The sequence below is a fragment of the Phlebotomus papatasi genome, chromosome 2 (genome assembly GCF_024763615.1).
Source record: "Phlebotomus papatasi isolate M1 chromosome 2, Ppap_2.1, whole genome shotgun sequence".
Lineage (NCBI taxonomy): Eukaryota > Metazoa > Arthropoda > Insecta > Diptera > Psychodidae > Phlebotomus > Phlebotomus papatasi.
The window spans coordinates 55098567-55119622 of NC_077223.1; the positions used below are offsets into that span (position 1 = coordinate 55098567).

General features: G+C 31.4%; 3 protein-coding genes across 3 annotated transcripts; 2 read left to right on the plus strand and 1 right to left on the minus strand.

Annotated features, from left to right (window-relative positions):
* Window positions 1-248: 248 nt before the first annotated feature.
* Window positions 249-7663, minus strand: LOC129801743 (facilitated trehalose transporter Tret1-like). The gene is made up of 2 exons (XM_055847042.1): window positions 6767-7663; window positions 249-2534 (listed from the first exon to the last, which is right to left on the minus strand). Exons 1-2 carry the CDS (start codon window positions 6797-6799, stop codon window positions 1092-1094), a joined length of 1476 nt encoding a protein of 491 aa, XP_055703017.1. The 5' UTR covers window positions 6800-7663; the 3' UTR covers window positions 249-1091.
* Window positions 7664-7839: 176 nt separating this feature from the next.
* LOC129801747 (phospholipase A1 VesT1.02-like) lies at window positions 7840-9592 on the plus strand. Its single transcript, XM_055847049.1, has 3 exons — window positions 7840-8030; window positions 8105-8862; window positions 8971-9592. The coding sequence occupies exons 1-3, from the start codon at window positions 7991-7993 to the stop codon at window positions 9220-9222; spliced, it is 1050 nt and encodes a 349-aa protein (XP_055703024.1). The 5' UTR covers window positions 7840-7990; the 3' UTR covers window positions 9223-9592.
* Window positions 9593-12723: 3131 nt separating this feature from the next.
* LOC129801746 (beta-1,4-N-acetylgalactosaminyltransferase bre-4) lies at window positions 12724-17830 on the plus strand. Its single transcript, XM_055847048.1, has 5 exons — window positions 12724-12842; window positions 15138-15356; window positions 15441-16172; window positions 16929-17271; window positions 17362-17830. Exons 2-5 carry the CDS (start codon window positions 15211-15213, stop codon window positions 17368-17370), a joined length of 1230 nt encoding a protein of 409 aa, XP_055703023.1. The 5' UTR covers window positions 12724-12842; window positions 15138-15210; the 3' UTR covers window positions 17371-17830.
* The last annotated feature ends 3226 nt before the right edge of the window (window positions 17831-21056 follow it).

Sequence of the window (21056 nt, forward strand, 5' to 3'; positions counted from 1 at the left end):
ACAGAATTATTTTATTTATGTTTTTTTAGATAGAACTTTCCAATCTTGTTGGAAATCGTTTTCAGCCAATTGATTTATTGAGTTTTAAAGATGAATTTCGTGATTAGTTTATTTTATTATTTTTATTATATTTAAACACATTTTATTCCATAAAAGAAATTGTATAAAAACTAAAAGTTTAAATATACAATCACAAATGTACAAAACATTTGTCAACTAAGCGTAACAAAAAATCTTTTTCAATTTAATTTTTATTGTTGATTTTCAGTCCGTAAAAAGTGTCTCGTCATTAAAGGGTTAATAGCAATATTTAAATAAAAAAATGATTTTTTATGGTTTAACTGTACACCATTAAAAAATCTTTCTTGTAATATCGTTTTTACCAAGATTATATTGGAAATAAAATAAATTATTGACTGGTGCAAATTTTATGTAAATCAATTGTTTGAGCTTTTAATTATGATTGCTTCAACAAAATAATATGCTAATTTTATTTAGACTAAATAAATTTTTAGAAGACGGTCGAAATACTGATGATGTGTCCAGGAGAGTATTCCCTCCACAAAAAAAAGCGTTAATAATTCTAATACTCAGGTGACTTTTGTTTAAAAAAATATATTAATTACCTTATATTTTGAATATAAAATTGTGTATATGCGTACAAATTCTTATTTCATTCATCCAGTCAGGTATGGAATTTAGTCACAAGTCCGATGACCGTTGACTGGATGATCCCAAAAACTTAGATCACACTATAGAGCAAATATATGAAAATTGACTATGTCTAATCATTATTTATCGCATCTAATTAACAAACAAAATACTAAGATCTTTAATTTGGTATAATTGATAATTTGAGTTTTTGACTATGACTCAATGAGACGGTAAGAAACTGATTTTCACTAGTTTTCACATATCGCCAGAGGCATCGGGGAAGAGTTGGAGATTTGCACTTTTTAGCACAATAACTTTACAAATTATTATGTGATTTTGAGTAAGTATGCTAATTAACTGAGTGTATCCTATTGTTAAAGTTTTCTTTTGCACTTTTTATTGATCTTTTTATGTATGAAGAATATTTGTGCAGTGTGTTAAGTTTTATTAACTGGTATCATTCCATCGGAACGCGACGCAAGATTTACGTCACTGGCGGTAACTGTCATGGCGAGATTATCCACACCACATTTTTCATCAATTCCGGATGACATCGTGGAAACTTTCCTTGAGTGTGATTTCTTCTGAAAGAGCAATGTAATACTCTCGAGATCGCGTCCCTTTGTCTCTGGAACAAAAAATATCACAAAGATAACGCCACATAGGCACATGATAGCATATGCCCAAAATGTGCCAGCAGTTGTTATGGCATGTTGAAGAGGATGATAAGTGAAAATCACCAAGAACATGATTAGCAAATTGAAAGATCCTGCAAAAGAGCTGAGAATACTGCGCTGTTTGGTGGGAAAGATTTCACCCATGAGAAGAAATGGTATACATCCAAAACCCACTGAAAAGCCAATCATAAAAACAATTAGACTGACTAAAGGCAAAAATCCATAGTTGTGATTTCCATGGTCAGTTAAGTTGAAGGCAAATCCCATTGAAGTCATAGACATCGACATTAAAGCTCCCGAGACGATCAGCAATGGTTTACGTCCAAAACGATCCACAACAATGAGTGATGCAAAATTGCTCAGCAATTGGACTAAACCTACAATTATAGTGGCAATATTTCCATTGATAGAACTCCCAGCACTTCGGAAAATCTCAACGGTAAAAAAGATCACAGCATCGATTCCACTTAGTTGTTGAATCACTAAAAGTACCAGACCCACAGCTAGAGGAAGTAGGACAGTACGTCGGCAAAGTGCCCTTATGGAATAGGACTTGTAAGCCTTCACTTGATTTGCCTGGTCTGCGTCTGTAGTAAAGCCACTTAGAGCCAACCATTCTGCCGCATTGTCAGCTTCAGGAATTTTTTTCTTTGACTTAAGCCAAACTGGAGATTCTGGGAGGAATACAATAGCCAAAAATTGTATCACAGCTACCCCACATCCAAACCAGGCTTGTTGACGCCATGTCAAGAAACTACCAATGACATAGGAAAATACTATGCCAAGAGACATAGCGATTGATGGAAAAGATGCAAGAACTCCTCGAATTTTCGGATCACTGCACTCACTGACGTAGATCTGCGCTGATGGAAGGGTTACTCCGACTGAGATTCCAGACAATATTCTCCCCGTCATGATGATTTCCCAGCGCTGTGAGAGAGCAATAAATGCCCAGGAAACAACCCAGATTGGTGCCGCAAGCAAAACAGAGAATTTACGTCCCATACGATGCATGAGCACGGCTGTAACTAAGCTTCCAAAGAAAGCTCCAAGGGGCGGCACTGAGCTTACCCATGTCTCAATATGGACTCCCGGTAAGAGTTCAGGAAACGTGTCTCTAATGGACGGAATAGCTGGTGCTGAGAAGCCACGAACGAGGCCAATACCAAAGTATCCAAGTGATACGCACAGCGAGAGAATAGTCTATAACATTAAACACAAGAAAAAAAAAACAATAATTAGAGATTAATTCGCATTAAATGAACTTTTTATGTGCAGATTATTTTAGTAATTTTTAAATCAAAAATTATAATTAGTTGGTTTTTAAATATCATTAGGGGAATCGCCAATAGTGACAAAAACCCCTTAATAAAATGAAATGAAATAAAATAAATTCTCATCATTTTCCAAGAATCATGAAATTTTATACGAGTATAAGTATATTAAATCAAGGATTATCGCAAATGTAATTATTTAAAGAAAGTATATATTTATATATAATTTTTTTCCTCTAACCAAAGTTCCACGGTAATTGGGCATAGCAGCAGCGGTAATTGGGCATCATAGTTAAATTCTGGCAAAGATTGAGGTAAAATCTTACAATATTAGGGGAAAGTGCCCATGCTTGATACGATCCAAGCTTGATAACTATTTTTTCCTACGTTAATCATTAATTATGACTCATAGCAATATATTTTAATAGCTGATCCTGAACCTCACATTTCCTAAAAAAAATTAGGATCCCAGCTCTTTTTTCCTAGTTTCAGGAAGCAAAAATCAAAAATGGGTCCAAAACTGTAATTTCGATACATGATATTTCATAAGTTTTTTCTTAATTAATGTCGCTGTTCAGGAAAACTACTATCATAGGCACATAGAGGGTTCATCAGTATTAATATTGATGTAAAAATATTTTTATTTGGGGACACTGTTTTTGTGTGTGGTGACAAATTCATAAATTCTACCTGTGTCCATCCTATATTTTAAGAAGGGTCCATGAATGATAATTTGAATGTGGCAACTCTATCATTTGGTGTGATTCTTTCATAATTACACCTATTGTAATCCTCCAATTTTATCGACAATTGACATAACCTTCAACCCTGTTGCCTGAATTTTAAGGTTGCAGAGTGTCATTTTCATGGATTCAAAGTGAAAAAACGGTTTTCGCTAGTGCCCTAATGTCATAAAAACACGGCTTAGGAAAATTACATAAAAGTGATTTTAAAACTAATAACCAGTCGTACAAACGATGTAAGCAGATAGATTAGAGTTCCGTCTAAATATTTATGTGCAATTTTTTGTATCCGATGAAATTTTTGCAGTGAAAATGGGCCTCCGAATAGTCGAATCAATTATTATACAGGAAGGCCCCGGACCCAACTTGTATAAAAATCGCTACTGAATTTCCATTTTCTTCTTGAGGAAAGTCTAAGGATTTCCAGGAACTATTTGAGGTTGGATTATGAACCTGATAAGTGAGACATTTTTTTGTCATAGTGCAAGAATCGCTTCGGTTTGTGTGTTAATCAGAAAAAAATCACAAACCTTGGAAATAATTTTACAGTATCAAACATGGGCACTTTCCCTTACTTCTATTATTTTTTTTTTCAATCTTATATTCATATACAAGTGCAGCGAAGAATATAATCTTAAATTACTCTGATATGCAAGCCGGACAGACAGCCTCGCTATGTCCCCCAGACAAGCTCATATTGATGCTCAAAATTTTTCCACACACGCAACTCAAATTGTGATTGAAATCTCTTGCAATTTGAACCTTGACGTCATGTGCTTTTAATCATTTGAAGATTTTAGTTAAAAAAATAATCCAAAATGTTCTTAATTAAATAATATTTCCTCTCCGGTGTAATCTCATGTGACGTGTTTTAATTAATCCGTCGCGTGACGATATTAGCACCAACTTGTAAATTTTCTCTAATTTTCTTACTCTAACAGTGATCAATTTTAGTGGATTGTATTTGTGAATAAATGAATTACGTTCACATAAAGCAGTGGTATCATCTGTTAACTTCCTATTTCATAACTTAATGCAATTTTCTGCAATAATGCATTTTAAGAATAATGTTGATTATTATTTCAATGCTGGCAAAGAAATTGATTTAAAGAAAAATCTCAATAGACGTTTTGTTATAAAAAAAAAAGTGTAAAATATTTTTACTTAATAAAAAAAAATTACATCTGAAAGTGAATATACAGAAAACCAGATAAAACAGAAAATTTTCAGTAAATAAAAATGCAAACATTTCTGAACACTGTATAAATAACAACTAACAATGTGTCAAAATATACAAGTGTTTAGCACATAAAACAAATTGTTGAAAGAAAGTTAGAATTATTTATTTTTCAATTCAATCCCTCTTGATTCATATATGGTTGATCTTGATCATAGAATGGGATCTTTCTTTCCACCACAAATTAATAGTAAATAAATACTTTTTTCTTTTCCTCTTACTAAATAAATAACTGATTTTAATGCAATTATGGAATAGGGTAAGTGTGCCAAATTCCGGCCACCTTTTTTGTTCCTCGAATTTCCATGAATTTTTAGTTTTTACATACTCTAGAGATTATACAATGCAAAAGAATAATAAAAAATGTAGCTTTGACAAACGAGATGACGTGAAAAAGACGTTGAAAAAATTCCCTAAGGGCAAAGAACTATGAGAATGAAGGTGACCGAAATAGGGTACCAAAGCTATGTATACATTTTTATTCATTTTAAAATGTATTAAGGATGATTTTAGAGTAAATAAAGACGATAAACTCTTTACAAGGTTCCAAGCAACACTCCTTAAGAAGAAGGAATAAAAAAAATCAATTTTTATTAAAAATATTGCATTTCAAACTTGAGACTTTGGCGCTTGCATGCAACTATGCCGAAATTTGGCACACTTACCCTAAGTGTTTCACAATTATATTTTCTTCCAATATTGTAAAGTTATTTTTTCTTAACAGAAACTGGGAAGAATACTAATCCCTGATTTTCAAAATTTTATTTCCTACGACCCAGGTTTCGAAGCATGAACACATTCTTCATTATAGATTCAGAAATCATAAGAACAATGTTTGAAACATTATTGTCAATAAAATTGTGAAATCAATAAAGTTTAATTTTTCCGTAAATTTTCTTCTACACGTCATCAAACTGAATTCTATTTGTTTTAACAAAATAATAATTGAATTTAACAATTGAAATAATAATGGGGATCTCAGTTTCGCAATAAGCAAGACCGTTGGGTCTTGAGCGGATGAGATCTCTGACTCGACTTTCAAAGTTGTGAATTCTAGTTCCATCCAGTGCAAACAACTGAATGCTTAGAAAAAGACATTTTCACTGCAATAATAATGTAATAAAAATACACTACTTCTGCCCAACATCTCAGGGAGCATAGAAGAAGCATCCACACTGTGAGGAGAAGGCAATCCCTGGCGGTCTACAATGGACTTAGCAGATTCTTCCAACACGGGATAGAACAACAATATAACATGATTAGGGTAAGTGTGCCACATTCCGGCCAGCTTGCAATTCCGGCCACTTTTTTTTGTTCCTCGAATTTTCATGATTTTTTAGTTTTTACTACTCTAGAAATTATACAATGCAAAAGAATAACAAAAAATGTTGCTTTGACAAACGAGATGACGTGAAAAAGACATTGAAAGAATTTCCGAAGGGCAAGGACCTATAAGAATGAAGGTGGCCGAAATATGGCACCAAAGCTATGTCTACGTTTTTATATATTTTAAAATGTATTAAGAACGATTTTAAAGTAAATAAAGATGATAAACTGTCTACAAAGTTCTAAGTTACATTCCTAAAGTAAAAGAAATGAAAAAAATCAATTTCTAAAACTTGAGACTTTGGCGCTTGCATGCAACTATGCCGAAATTTGGCACACTTACCCTACACTGTACAAATATCTCAAATCTCGATACAATTAATTATTATTATAATTATAATAATAATAATAATTATTGTAATAAATTCAATAATAATAATAATTGATATTTATTTAAATTTGCGAAATATTTTATTAAAATAAAAGTAATAAGTATTAATTAAAATAAAAGTACAGGTAACATTCTTGCTACATATAGTAATATTGTTTCTCGAACATCAATTCAGTAAATAAAACAATTCAATTCAACATTTCAACATTTCATAAATATTAAATTATACTATAATATTATATTATTGGCTCAGATCTGTAGAAGATAAATTCAATTTATAAAATACTCAACATTTTTATAAATGTTGTAAATTTTATATTCATTAAGTTGCTATGTGGAAGAAATTCCACTAGCAAAAAGGGGTTAATTGTCCTTAAGACTATTTTAAATTTTCAATTATAATATTATAATTATTTTATCAATCTCAATGAAATTCGTTCATCACATTTTCATTCATCACTCACTTGTCGTACAACAGCCTTTGAAAGTTGATTCATTTTAAAAATTTTCAATACACTTTTTGTCTAATTTGTAATACAAAACTTTAAATTGCGTATACTAAATTGGACTTTATATACTGTATCGACCTTATCTTTGAGGCTTCTTTGATCAGTGTTTGAACATCTCTCTTTGGAGTCCGCGATGAAACTGAAAAGATTTGTGAACTCGCATCATTTTCCATACTTTGCATACGATTGTTGACAATGTCATTAAATCTCGAGTTGTTGTTCCCATCAGCCATCTCTTTAATTTAAAGATTCACGTATTGTTATGAATAGTGATGCGTTTATTTCTAATTTTTTCGTGTGCTTTATCTGTCACTCACCGTACCTAATATTATTTGAAATCTCTAAATTGGACATTTTATTCAATTAAGAACAGTCTCTCACAATGATACCCCGACATGACATATTTTTTCTAGATCTGATTTTAAAGTTTACATATAGGTAAAATCTTTTTTTTATAACTAATGCTGATAATTTTACACTGTTCTGCACATTCAGAACATAATGTTTATTAAAATAATTGTTAATAGTTTTATAAACTTAAAAATAAATGAACCAGTATGTTTGTCTTCGAGATCCAATAAACTTACAAAGTTTTAATTAAGGATATTTTAAGAGTCCATAATCTGCACATATAAAATATTTTCGTCAGAATACTTTTACCCATAGATAAATGTTCATTATTTGTGGCATTGCATTGGTGCGAATATTTGTGATTTGTCGTCATTAAATATTCGAGTAACTAACAAAGTACAAAATTCTTGTGACAGAAAATTTACACGTGCAGCAGAAATACAAAACTCTCAACAAGCTTTATATGATGTCTCTCCTGTAAAAATACCATTTTCACATAACATAACATACATAGAGTAGACCCGTAAAACTCACAAATAAAATATAAAAGAGTTCACAAATAATAGAACTCAGACATAATGATACAATACTTTCTATGCTTAAAAAGACACTCAATGAATAAAATCAAAATTTTAATCCTAAGATAAGATACAGATTTAATTTTTGCTGATCGCATGATTTGGTTATTCTTGCAAAAAGCTTTTTATCTATGATGTCAGGAATATCGATAGTGAAGACATTAATACCATAGATAAAGAATATGGTTACTTATAAAAAGACCACATATAGCGCGACTTCTGGATGGACTGTTTCATTTAACTAGTGACAATGAAAGTTCTCGCTGTGGCTCTGCTCTTATCTGTTGGAGGTTTGACTTAAAATGTGAAATATTGATTTATTAGTGCAATTATATTAATATGCCAATTTTATGTTTTTACGTAGTATATTCCATTCCACTGGATTTTCCACCAAGACCACCAATCGTAGTTAGCCCACGAGAAGTTCAACAAGAACCCGAATGGGCTCTAGTTCCCGATGCAGAGGGCAATTTTCACCTTGTAGACGTAAAGGCTGAAGCTGCTGCTGAACCTGACACGTTTTTTGAAGCTGAACGGGACGTTGTTTTTCGTTTATTTACACACACGGTTCACAATCGCGTTGTCCAGTTGGATAACCCAGGCTCTTTGACTGGATCCAGTTTCAATCCTGGCCATCCAACCCGCTTTGTTATTCACGGCTGGAACGGCGATGGTAATTCAGGGATCAACAATGCTATACGAACTGCATACCTCGCTCGAGGGAACTTCAATGTCTTTGTGGTAGATTGGGGTCTTGGAGCAAATGCTAACTATGTAACATCTCGCAATAGAGTGGGTGCAGTTGGCGCAGCTTTGGCACGATTTATTATATTCCTACATCAGCAAACAGGAATGAGTTTTGGCAGTGTGACTGTGGTAGGACATAGTTTAGGTGCCCATATAGCTGGCCTCGCGGGAAAGAATACGCAAGGAACTGGAAGATTAGGAGTGATAGTGGGATTAGATGCAGCATTACCACTTTTCTCTGTTGATCAACCAGCCCAAAGACTTCACAATTCAGATGCTGACTATGTCGAGTCAATTCACACTAATGCTGGACTTCTAGGTTTCGATCAACCTCTCGGAGATGCGAGTTTTTATCCTAACTTTGGAAGAAGTCAAGTAAGTAATTTACAATATAACCAGGATTAAATGATGGTTTATATGATGGACGTTTTGTAGAAGTCTTTTTTTTAATATTAATTTATATAAAAATAAAAATATTTTCAGCCTGGATGTGGAATTGACATTGCCGGAAATTGTGCACACAGTAGAGCTCATCAGTTTTTTGCTGAGTCCATTACGTCTGATCGTGGTTTCTGGGCGCGCCAGTGTCGTAATTACAATGACATCCTCCAAGAAAACTGCGTAGCCGCCGGTATAGATCAACTGATGGGCGGCGAACCTTCCAACACTAATGCCCGAGGTGTCTTTTGGCTTCGCACTAATAGCAACAGTCCTTTTGCTGTTGGTCAGGTTTGAGGGGGCCTTATCGCGAGGATCTGGCGATCCATGTGGGGATTTACACAATTCTTTGGTCAGATTCTTGCGAATGGACTAAGTTTTCTTGAGAGAATTTGGAATAGGTTTTTCTAAACAGAAACTATGCGCCCAACAAGCAATAAAAAAAAATAAAGAAATATGCAGAAATCCCACATGGATTTAAGAAAAACCATCAGATATTTAAAGGATACACCATTAATTCCCCGTAATTTCTTTTTTAATATATTTTTTGGATAATAATTCAAAAAAAAAATTAATCTTGATAAATCTTCTTTGTAATCCAAGAGTTTTAATAGCAGAAGCATGTTTTTATTACAGTCAAATAAAATCAATTTCTTTTTTCTTGCAATTTAGATTATTTTGATTACACTATGCAACACGGTATTGCTAACGGAGATCTCATATGGTAGGGGAATGTTGGCATGGTTCGCACAGAGTGAACCTTCAAACAACGCAAATATTCTCTCTGTTTGCAAAGAGCTAGTTCGTCATTTCTTAGCCATAAGACAGATAATCATAGCTCATGACTCATGAGACGAGATGAGGAATGGCAAGTCAGCTTTGTAAATAAAGAGAAAATTCGCATCGTTTGAAGGTTCACTCTATGCGAACCATACCTACATTCCCCTACGTTTGATAGAGTCAAGTTCCCTAATTAAGAATCTGGCCTTGGTTTTGCTTCATCACCTCACAATTTTTTTTACTAATATTTTTATATTTTTTCTACTTTGCCTTACTTTATCCGTTATATCTCAGGTTCTAGTGAACCGAACTTAAAAAGTGTGGGTTCGTTGGAAAGCTCATTAGCTGTGCTTCAATTTTGATAATTACAAAAAAAAAAAACTTTGTAAAATCACTCCTTCGGGGTGTAAAATTGAAATTTTTCAAAAAATTACCAAAAAGAAATGGCAAAGCGTCCCAGCTTTGCGGAATGCTTGAACTCACGAGACAGAGCTCACTGTGAATTAGCTTTTTGCATAATCTTTTGGAATCACTGATCTATTAGAGATTAAATTGATTCATAAATCAATCACAAAAGCATTTGAAAATCAAAAAATCGGTACTTAAGCGATTCATTACCGATGAAAACCGATGCAGCCGGATTCTAATTTGCAATACTTTTCTAAAAATCAAATTTTAAGCAAAAAGAAAAATGAGCATTCCAAAGTAGTTGACCTTTGACCTTCAATAATTTAAAATGGCGAATTTTCCGGTCATAAGTATGTTTGGGCGAAATGTTCAACTGGACTAGGGTGGAATCACCAGTTCTCGCCAGTGCCCCACTTCTCGCCACTTACATTGAAATCGCTATTTTTCGCAATTTATGAAATAAATGAGTCGCAATTTTTTTGTATTGTTTCTGCTTCTACGCATAGAATCGAAAAATAATAATTATTCGTTTTGGATTCACGATTTTGATCACTTTTTAGAGCAATATTTTAAGCAAGTGCATCGAATCCAACATCTCTTACCAAATGTACTAAGTGTCGTCAAATTTTCATCAGGCCAAAAATACCTATTTGGGTAAATAATTTGTCTATTGAATATTTAATTGCACTTGTGGAATACATAAAATTTGTATTTAGTCAATTAATATTTCATTTTATATTATTTTTGTATAAAAATGAGGCATGGCGAGAAGTGGTAATATTCTGGAATTGATTTTACCACCTGTCGCCATATCTTTTCAATAGGCGACGCTAACTTCACTTCGTACATTCTCAGTTGTCAAATCTGCATTGTTTACTTTCTGCAAAAGCCCCATAATTTGATTTCTCAAAGAAAAGTGAAGAAAAATCATTTAAAGAGAGTAATAATAAAGTGATCACAAGGAAAGAGAAATGGTTAATGTATTCTTTTTATAGCATTGCCTAAAATAACCGAGTGTGGTTCTTTTCAAGTGGGTGGCGAGAAGTGGTTACAAATTTTACAAAACTGGTGAAAAGTGGTAAAAAGTGGCGACGAAATGGTTATTTTTGCATTATTAATAAAAATCAGTTTTTTAAGTAGTCCAGCGTTATGTTCTAGGATTATTGTTTTCACGTATCTAGAGCCAATACATCTAAGTAACTTTGTGTCAAATTTGACTTATCTTGTAACAAGGATTCAAAAGTTATGATTAAATGAATTTAATTTTTTCCTAAACATGGCGATAGCCGGTTATTCCACCCTAGCTCTAAAACATATCCGAAAATCATTGAAAAAGCTTGGGCCAATTTTTTGCAAAATTGGAAAAACTTTGTTTTTCGGGAATGTTAATAATATGGGATGTAAAATTATTCAAAAATCGGTACTTAACCGATTCATTACCGATTATGACCGATGCAGTCGGGTTCAAAATTTCAATATCTTTCCAAAAAATCCAAATTTAACCAAATCGGTTGAAAAACGGATCCTCCAAAGTGATTGAACTTTGACCTTCAATAATTCAAAATGGCGAATTTTCCGGTCATAGATATGTTTGGACGAAATGTTCGCTAGGACTAGCTCTAAGACATATCCAAAAATCATTGAAAAAGCTTGGGCCAATTTTTTGCAAAATTGGAAAAACCTCATTTTTGACCTATTTTTGAGGGATAGGGAACGTATGAAAGGGGAGGGGGGAAAAATAAAGAGGTTGGGCACCAGATAATGTCATTTGAGGAAAGGTCACCGAAGACCGGAAGTCGATATCTCTTACCGTTTAAGCTCCAGAACAGTGCAAAGTTGAAAAAAAAGTCGATTATATAACTGCTCTCTCTTTGAGTTCGAGCAGTAAAATGATATTAAAGTGAGGTTTTAAAAATTTGTATAAAATAAACTAAACAAAATATTAAAAATTCATTGACACCAGGCGATAGACAACACATAGGACTAGGACTGCAATTTTGTTTAATAATTTGGAATCATGTCTAATTTGGAACTTTGAGATTTCCTAACAGTTTTAGATAGTAAAAGGAAAAAAAGAACGAAGAAGTTACTCTCGAATGTGAAGTCTTGTATTTATTCGTGGTTTTCTTTTTCTCTGTGCTCATCTGAAACAGAGAGAAAATTATCAAAATTCCAAACTAGACATTATTCCGAATTACTCCATATTACCCTAAAGTAAGATTTTTTCTAAAAGGTCTCCGAAAATCGGGCCCAACGACTGAATTATTAAAACTTTTAAATGTTAATTTTTAGAAAATATAGTTTAAATGTTGAACTTTTATATTACTTAAAATCCTTAAAATCTTGAATTGAAATAAATTTTTTTTATGTTGAAAAAATAAATAAATTTTTAAGTCCCTTAAAATCAACCACAAAAAAAACATCATAGACTGAGTATTGTTAAATTTCAAAACTCTTATACACGCTCTTTGAGATAGAGTCGATGCTAAAAAAAAAAACAAGTTGGTTTGCGTTTAGGAAATTTTAAAGCACTTTACTGTGGTGTTGTAACTACAATAATTTTAGTATTATAAGTATCATAAGTTTTCTCGTATCACTTCGTCACTGCGCTGTTCACATTTAGTCTCTATCTGTCAGTCAGGTACTGCGAAGCACTGCCCTCGCACAAAGAAAATTTTTATCTGATTAGTAAATTATTACTTTGCTGTGGGAAAAAGTGCTTGCTATAGGTAATATCTTTTTATATCTGAATACAATTTCTATTGTATCTCAATGAATATCATATATCGTGTATATATATGTATATATATGTACTTTTTTACATCAAATATATTACCTACTTTGCTTTTCAAGGTATAAATTTCAATTAGAACGATTGTAATCCAAACATTATTTTACTAACTCATTTCTTTTATTCCTTTTTACTGAAAACTCTATGACAGTTATGCATAATTCAATTTCGTTAAAATATTTAAATCATTTAGTTTCTCAAGAAGAGAATAATTTGCAAAAATGTGGTCTTGTGTCAGTCATGCGTTGTTAATTTACAATACAGAATCCCCTCGTGCTGTGACTTTCACAAATCAAAATAACGCCATAATTGTCCTCAATCTCAATTTAGGCACTATTAATGGAAGTGATATGTATGTAATAAATGTAAAGTGAATTAAAGAAAATAAAAAAATATATTATTTGTCTAAAAAAATGTGTATATATATAATATAAAATGTATCTTTTAATGCGCAAACTCAGATCTATAGGGTTTCATTAGTCTAATGTATGCTTTCTAATTAAAAAATATTCAATATAAACATCTAAACAAAAATATTATTACGGTGTCTTTTATTAAGGAAAAATGTCCTGTGCTCACGTTCGTATTCAAGAAAATTTAAGATATATTTATGAATACTAACTTTTTCTCCATACGTACATGTTCATGTGTCTGTGTTAAACGTGGTGAATTAAAAAAGGAAATTTCTATGTTAAGACAGACTTACTATACAAGACATTGTAGATAAACATTATTGCCAACAAACTTACACATGTCATTATAGTGAATACTGTTTAATTGCCCTTAATATTTTATTAAGTAACTGAACATAGTTATGTAATACAAAATATTCCTGGAAATTTGTCAACAGACTTTTTAGCAACATTTTCTTCAATGGCAGGTTAATGTTAATGACTTTTCAAATGTACGCAATGCAGATCTAAAATATTACAGTCCTTATTATATTTTGATTAAGAAGCAGATAAAATATGTTATCTTCATACGAAACATGGTATCTAAATAGGGGAAACTGGGGTTGTAGTGAACACTTGATATTGATATGACTAAAATATGGTTAAAAAAAAACTGATGCAGAGGCATTTTGATTAATTCACCTTATTTCATATTGTTACATAAAAATCATATTTAATCAATTTTTTTATTAAACGAATTATATTTATATCGAAACGACTTAAGACTTAACCATTTCTGCAGGGGACAAGCATTCCTGAAGGATCTATAATTACATACAGGTCTCGTCCTCTGGAGTTTTATATCCAATGTAAAATTCGCAGTGTTCACTACTCTTGTTTTTTTTTTACTATTCCAATTTCACGTCTAGAATAATATTTATTATTCTTTATTATTATTCTACCATGAACATACTTTTACTCCAAGAAAAACGTTAACAAAAAGATAGCAAATTTCGAACTTGTTCGACACTCGACACTGTCCGTAGAAAGTTATTCTAAAATTCGTCACGTTTTTTTTTTCTAAGAATCGCGTTGAGCCAATTTTATGCATTTCGGCCACCAAAAACAGTTTGCTCCACACAATACTTTACCCCCAAAATTCAATTCACAATCGAATTTTCAAGTATTTCGAGTTGCAGGCACTTCGAAGTTGCCTTTAAAGAATCACAGCTAATCTGGGCTTATCATTGAATTTTCGCCGGTTTTAGTGTTTTACTCTTCTATGGATGAAATGTAATCTTAAGTAGTAACGTTTGTCTATTGAATACATTACCTATACTTTGTATAGTTTATATTATATAATATCATGCAAAGTAAAAAGTCTTAAGCTTTATAAACTACATTTTGAAGATGAAATTGATTAATTAGAATTATCCGGTTTAAATCAAACATGCGCCGTTTTGTTTGTTCACTTTTGTCCATTTTGAAGGCGATTTCATAATTCCACGATTGAAGAAATACTCGTCCCTAAGGTAAAAAACGTAATTTTCAATCTCACTTCGATCAAATCAGAGATCTTTGCGCCAAAGAGATTATTATATTTATAACAAAAAAATATATATATATTCATATTTCTACTGCAATGCAGAGTCTAAATGGTCCTACTAAGATTTAGCCTTTATTAATTTAAACACAAATTACTTTAGTCAGAATTTTATACCTTTTTGTCTTCTAGAACTTGTTAAGAAGCAATTATTTTCTAAATAGAAATCACTTTTGAACATTTTCCAATTTAAAATAAATTTAATTACAATTTGTAATATTTATTGTATATTTTTCAGAACTATGACGACGGAGTCAGAGGAAACAAAATACTCCTTTTGAAATAATATTGGAAAAGAATCTCATGGCCCGATGGCATCGAGTTGGGGCCGAGCGCACGCAATTAAAGCGGCGTTGTTGGTCGGATTTATCTTAGTAGTACTTCTGAATTTCTTCAGTTATCACTATGATGTCAAATTTGACAAATTAACTCATATAAAAGCACTATCTCATACAAGGTATGCAATTCTTGATATTAAATCATAATTGAACAATAGATTTATGTATATTTAACTAAAAAAAAAAATCTGTTTTTTCTGTAGTTCTCCGTTGTTGTGGCCAAAGCGAACCCGTTCTAGTTCCGAAGTGACTAATATAACACATACTCAATCTGCAACTGCAATTTCAACAAATATTTCAACGTCCACTGTTGAAGATCCAAAACTTATTAATATCAGTAATATATCTATAAACACAACTGCTCCTCAAATTCTCAACGAATCGCTTCCAATGGGCTTGGAGCACTTTACACGATCTCCTGAACATCCTGTAACGGGAAGTACCAAGTTTATCAAGAGCTTAATGACCACTCTAGGTCTTAATGCATGTCCTTCAGTGCCACCAGATTTAGAAGGACCAATTGAGGTGAACATAACATCAGACACTATTGGCAACATTGAACGTTGGCTGGCGCCAAAATTGAAACCTGGAGGTTGGTTCAGTCCAACAGAATGCAATGCAAAAGATCATGTAGCCATTGTTGTTCCCTTTCGCGATCGGGAACCCCATTTACCAATCTTCCTCAAGAATCTCCATCCTTTTCTACAGCGACAACAAATAAACTACGGAATATTTATTGTTGAACAAACAGTTGGAAATTTATTCAATAGAGCTGCTCTCATGAATGTTGGCTTCAAGGAGGCCTCTAAGATGTCTCATTGGGATTGCTTCATCTTCCACGACGTTGACCTTTTGCCAATGGATGATAGAAATTTGTACGTATGCCCAGATCAACCGCGACACATGTCAGTAGCAGTGGATACTTTTGGATTTAAGTAAGAAATCTTACATATTTTTATAATAAAAACTTTTGTTGTTCTTCAATATTAATTGATTAACAAAATTACCACATAGTGTAGTGATATAATAAATCAAAAAAAAGTTACCGTAACTTGGAACACTTGATAAAATATTATACAATTCATAAATTTGATTTTTTAATTACAATTGGTCCATGTTACTGTGTTATCACACTTGCACATTAAAATTTTAATATGACTCACATTAATTGTCGCTGGTGAGAGTCCAAATGTGAAATTTGTGTGTTTGAATCATTTTATATTCAAAATTTGATCTATTTGTTGATAAAAAGGTAGACTTGGCCCGCAAAATTTAATATAAATTGATTTATAACATTAATGCGAAAAATTAATGCGATTTTCTCTTTAATTTTTTAATGTGAAAAATATTTATGCTTTAGGTAAATTTAAACTTATTTTTGTAGGCCAAGTCCACTTCTTTATCAATAAATAGAAAAATCCCAAATATTAAGTGACTCAAATAACATATTTGGACGCTCACAAGCGACAATTAATGTGAATCACATTAAAATTTTAATGTGCAAGTGTTATAACGCCGTTATACTAATAAGTCGATTTAAACTTCTATAGAAGCATACGAATTTCTCAGATTTAACGGTTTCCGTGAAATTTCACTGGCAAACGGTACATTATATATTTTTATGACAAATAAATCATAATAATTTCATTGTAACATAACTAATTACTTTTGATCGTTTTATTTACTATTAGGTTACCCTATAGTACAATTTTTGGTGGTGTGTCAGCTATGACGACAAAGCAATTTTCAGCTGTGAATGGATTTTCTAATTCATTTTGGGGCTGGGGCGGAGAGGACGATGATATGTCAAATCGATTGAAGCACATGGGGTTCCACATAGCCAGATACCCAATCAATATAGCGCGATATACAATGTTGACCCACAGAAAAGAAAAAGCTAATCCAAAGCGCTATGAAAAACTTGTCTCGGGATCAAAACGCTTCGAGACGGATGGTCTCAATTCGTTAAAATATATCATTAAGGATATTCAAAAGAAGCCACTATATACATGGATTTTAGCGGAAATACCAGATGTAAGTATTTAGAAATCTCAAAAGAATATTAACAATTTTATTTTATATTAATATTTTAGGAGAAATAAAACACATTTAATGTATTTTCAGGGTAGCTGATAAGTGATGAACTGGTTTTGGAATTTAGGATAGATATAATTGCGTGAGACAGAAAGAATCTCATTACTAATTTTCTAAAAAAAAAAATTAGTTTAAAATGATATTGAAAATGTGTGATATAAAATTAGCAGTTGGCAAATATTTTGATCTGATAAGGAAGAAACAGATAAGATCTGTATTCAGTTGATATTACAATACATTGCTATTTGTGATTACGTATATTTAAATTTTAAACTGATTTGTATAGCTCATTTATAAATTATTATATGTTTACACATATTGAGACAAATTTAAGTTTCTCCAGACAACAAATGCTTCCTTTTGAAATTTTATTAATAAAATAAGAAAATTTTGATAGGAAGAAGAATCTCCAAAAACAAATTAAAAAATCAAATAAAATAGAATGTATAAAAGATATTTATCTTCATTATTTGGAAGTACACTGTTTATATCTATAAAACTAATTAACATCTTATTCAAAAACTTTACATCGCTCATTGAAAATTACAACACCAACACAAATTAATGTCATCTTTAATTTTGGTTCAGCTATATTTTTTTCTTCCGTATGACAGGGTAAGTGAGCCAAATTCCGGCCAGCTTGCAATTTCGGCCACCTGTTTTGTTTCTCGAATTTCCATGAATTTTTAGATTTTACGTACTCTAGAGATTATACAATGCAAAAGAATAACAAAAATGTAGCTTCGACAAATGAGATGACGTGAAAAAGATATTGGAAGAATTCCTGAAGGGCAAGGAACTATGAGAATGAAGGTGGCTGAAATAGGGCACCAAAGCTATGTTTACATTTTAATTCATTTTAAATTGTATTAAGAATGATTTTAGAGTAAATAAAGACGGTAAACTCTTTACAAGGTTCCAAGCAACACTCTTTCAGAAGAAAGATTAAAAAATAATCAATTTTTATTTAAAATATTACATTTCAAACTTGAGACTTTGACACTTGTATGCAACTATGCCGAAATTTGGCACACTTACCCTATACCTACATTGCGTTTGCAACTTTAAAAACATTATTTTCAAAAGAAATAACTATTAGGACAAAACATGTCACAAAATTCTAACATTTTGAATGATGATGTTCAACTTCAAACAACGTAGAAATAGGAAGATTTTTAGAGTATACGGTGGTATTTTCAAGGTCAATTTTCCTAATGCCAAGGCTATTAAAGAGAAGATGTTGATTGAAAAAAAAAATCATGTTCTCCTCCCTTGCGTAATATTTAAGTGATAGCAAAATTTTGGAGAACATCACATTCATACATATATTTTACATTACATAGAGTAATTCGCAGAAGAAAAACCAAAGCATATAATTATTACAAAAGTCTTACTGATGTGTACACATATTCAAAGTAATATAAATATTTTTGCGTATAGCTCATTTAATATATTTACAAGGATATAATTTTTTGGATTGAGTTAAATCCTTGCAATTTTAAAAGAACGATATGTTTAAAAAAAATTAGTTTACAAAAAAGAGAAAATTTATATGAAAATTCTTATGATATTTATGTATTTATGTTTAGATATTTGTTTATAATAAGAATAATATATTTATATTTAAATTGCGACAAGTAGAAAACATGGAAACAGAAATAAAATTCTAACAAAAAGTAAAATATAAACATTAGTAAAGTGGAGTAAATAAACGTAGTACATTCATCGAGAAAAAAAGGTAGATCCATTACAGTTTTACTTCAATCACATTTTGGTCTTAAACAAGACGATATGAATCCGATATTAAAAGCATAGAAACACAACATTCCGGTTTTTACCAGTTCAAAAATATAGAAGTATCATAATATTGAAAATATCGTTCCATATTCGATATAGAACTTTAGTGCTATGTTTATTTGAGAAACAATTAAAACCACTTACAAAGGAAAAAAAAACAGTTTTACTAATGCGAAGAGAATGTTATTCATACTATCAATTGAAAAACTACTTTTGTCAAATGTATGCATCAAATACAATGTTTTGATGGTAATCAGAAAAAATATAATGGTAAAAGTGTTTGTCATTATGTTTATTAATTTTTAATTTCCAGTTCATAAATACCGCACAGATGCGGATTCGCATAAAGACAAATACAATACAAATAAGAAAATCAATAAAAATTTTGAAAAGTGCCATGTAAGAGAATTAAAAAAGAAGAATGGTTAAATTCAATTTTATGCAATGAAAATCTCGAAAATACGAAATTCTTCAAATGCAATGAAATTTTATAAGATGAAAACGATGAAAAATATATTTACTGTGAACAAAACTAAAATGTAAAACAATATCCAATGGAAATATATTCTGTAGGTACACTTGACTTATAAGCTAAAACGCATGTTATTTTTTCTATATTTAATAATTGCATATGAATTGTTCATTAAATATTATTAAAAACAAGTACATCAGACAAATTACCATACCGCAATAGAACTGTGTAGAAAACTATTCCATTTAAAGAAATTTTACTGAACTGGTGTGATAATAAAAATCATAATTATAAAATTATAAAACTGTATAGAAGAAAAAAAATGACAACACATCAGTATTACTAATAGCAAATCCAATAAAATATAATTCTGATATCACTGATATTATGGAGTTACTTTTATTTTATTTCACAATGCCTAAATTAATTATACGATCCGTTTGTTTTCAATGTTGTACTGATATTCTCGTACAGACAAGCTATTCATTTTACAGTAGACTCTCTCTCAATCGGGCATATGGGGCAAAATATCATTCAAATTATCGAGAGATTTGGGAATCAAAATCATTGTAAATTCCACAAAAAGCGCTCAAATATAAAGAATCACAATAAAACAAGAGGAACTCCAGCGAATTTGAACAAAACACTTTAAAACTATTGATTTATAAATTGAATACGATAAACTTTTTGAAAAAAAAAAGTTAGAAGCAGTATTCTGAGATTTTAGCCAAGTTCACATTTTTCACTTGATATAGGATATATATTATATTCTACAGCCACAATTGTGGTGGCCGGACTTCTCGGTTACTTTTGACCCGGTAACCTTTAAATTAAAAGCATAGGGGGACGGCTACAACGATTTCACTGATGTACTTCACCAATTTGATAATCCCCCTCCGTATCCTTAAATTTAATTCCCAGCAGTGCCGGATGGTCCCTTGTCTCACTGAATGCAATTAACGCCAGAAAAATTCCTGGTGACCTAAAGAGGATTCGAACTCTGGACACTTACATCACAGAGCGAGAGCTTTGCCTCTCGGTCCATTGAGTGCCCAATAAAAAAATAACTAAGTACCAAAAAAAAAAAATAAATAAAAGGAATAAGAGTGTATAACTTGGGTCTATTCACACGTGAGTACGATATGCAAAAATTAAAATTTCCTATCAAAAGAGAAGGAAAACAGTTAAGATGTAGGTAAAACTTATCTTACATCTTCCTTACCATCTTGAATATTATTCATTTAAAATGATTTTCTTACTCGACTTTTTAAGAAAATAAATTCAGCAAAATAATGAAGTTAGGGTAAATTAAGCTAATTCAAAACCTGCTCCAAATGGAAATTTTTCGCTACTCCAAATGGAAACGTCATTGTTTTCATGATAAATACAGTACTAAATTACTATGTTTATATATTTTCTATACCACAGTTTCATTATTTAGTTAATTTTGCTCCAA

Excerpts from the sequence above, each read along its gene's own strand:
- LOC129801743 (XM_055847042.1), bottom strand. The coding sequence starts at position 6,799 with ATGAATCAACTTTCAAAGGCTGTTGTACGACAA. Across the intron at positions 2,535-6,766 it reads CAAAGGCTGTTGTACGACAA|ACTATTCTCTCGCTGTGCGT; the intron begins GTGAGTGATGAA and ends TTAATGTTATAG.
- LOC129801746 (XM_055847048.1), top strand. The coding sequence starts at position 15,211 with ATGGCATCGAGTTGGGGCCGAGCGCACGCAATTAAAGCGGCGTTGTTG. Across the intron at positions 15,357-15,440 it reads AAAGCACTATCTCATACAAG|TTCTCCGTTGTTGTGGCCAA; the intron begins GTATGCAATTCT and ends TTTTTTCTGTAG. Across the intron at positions 16,173-16,928 it reads GTGGATACTTTTGGATTTAA|GTTACCCTATAGTACAATTT; the intron begins GTAAGAAATCTT and ends ATTTACTATTAG.
- LOC129801747 (XM_055847049.1), top strand. The coding sequence starts at position 7,991 with ATGAAAGTTCTCGCTGTGGCTCTGCTCTTATCTGTTGGAG. Across the intron at positions 8,031-8,104 it reads TCTGCTCTTATCTGTTGGAG|TATATTCCATTCCACTGGAT; the intron begins GTTTGACTTAAA and ends GTTTTTACGTAG. Across the intron at positions 8,863-8,970 it reads CTAACTTTGGAAGAAGTCAA|CCTGGATGTGGAATTGACAT; the intron begins GTAAGTAATTTA and ends AAATATTTTCAG.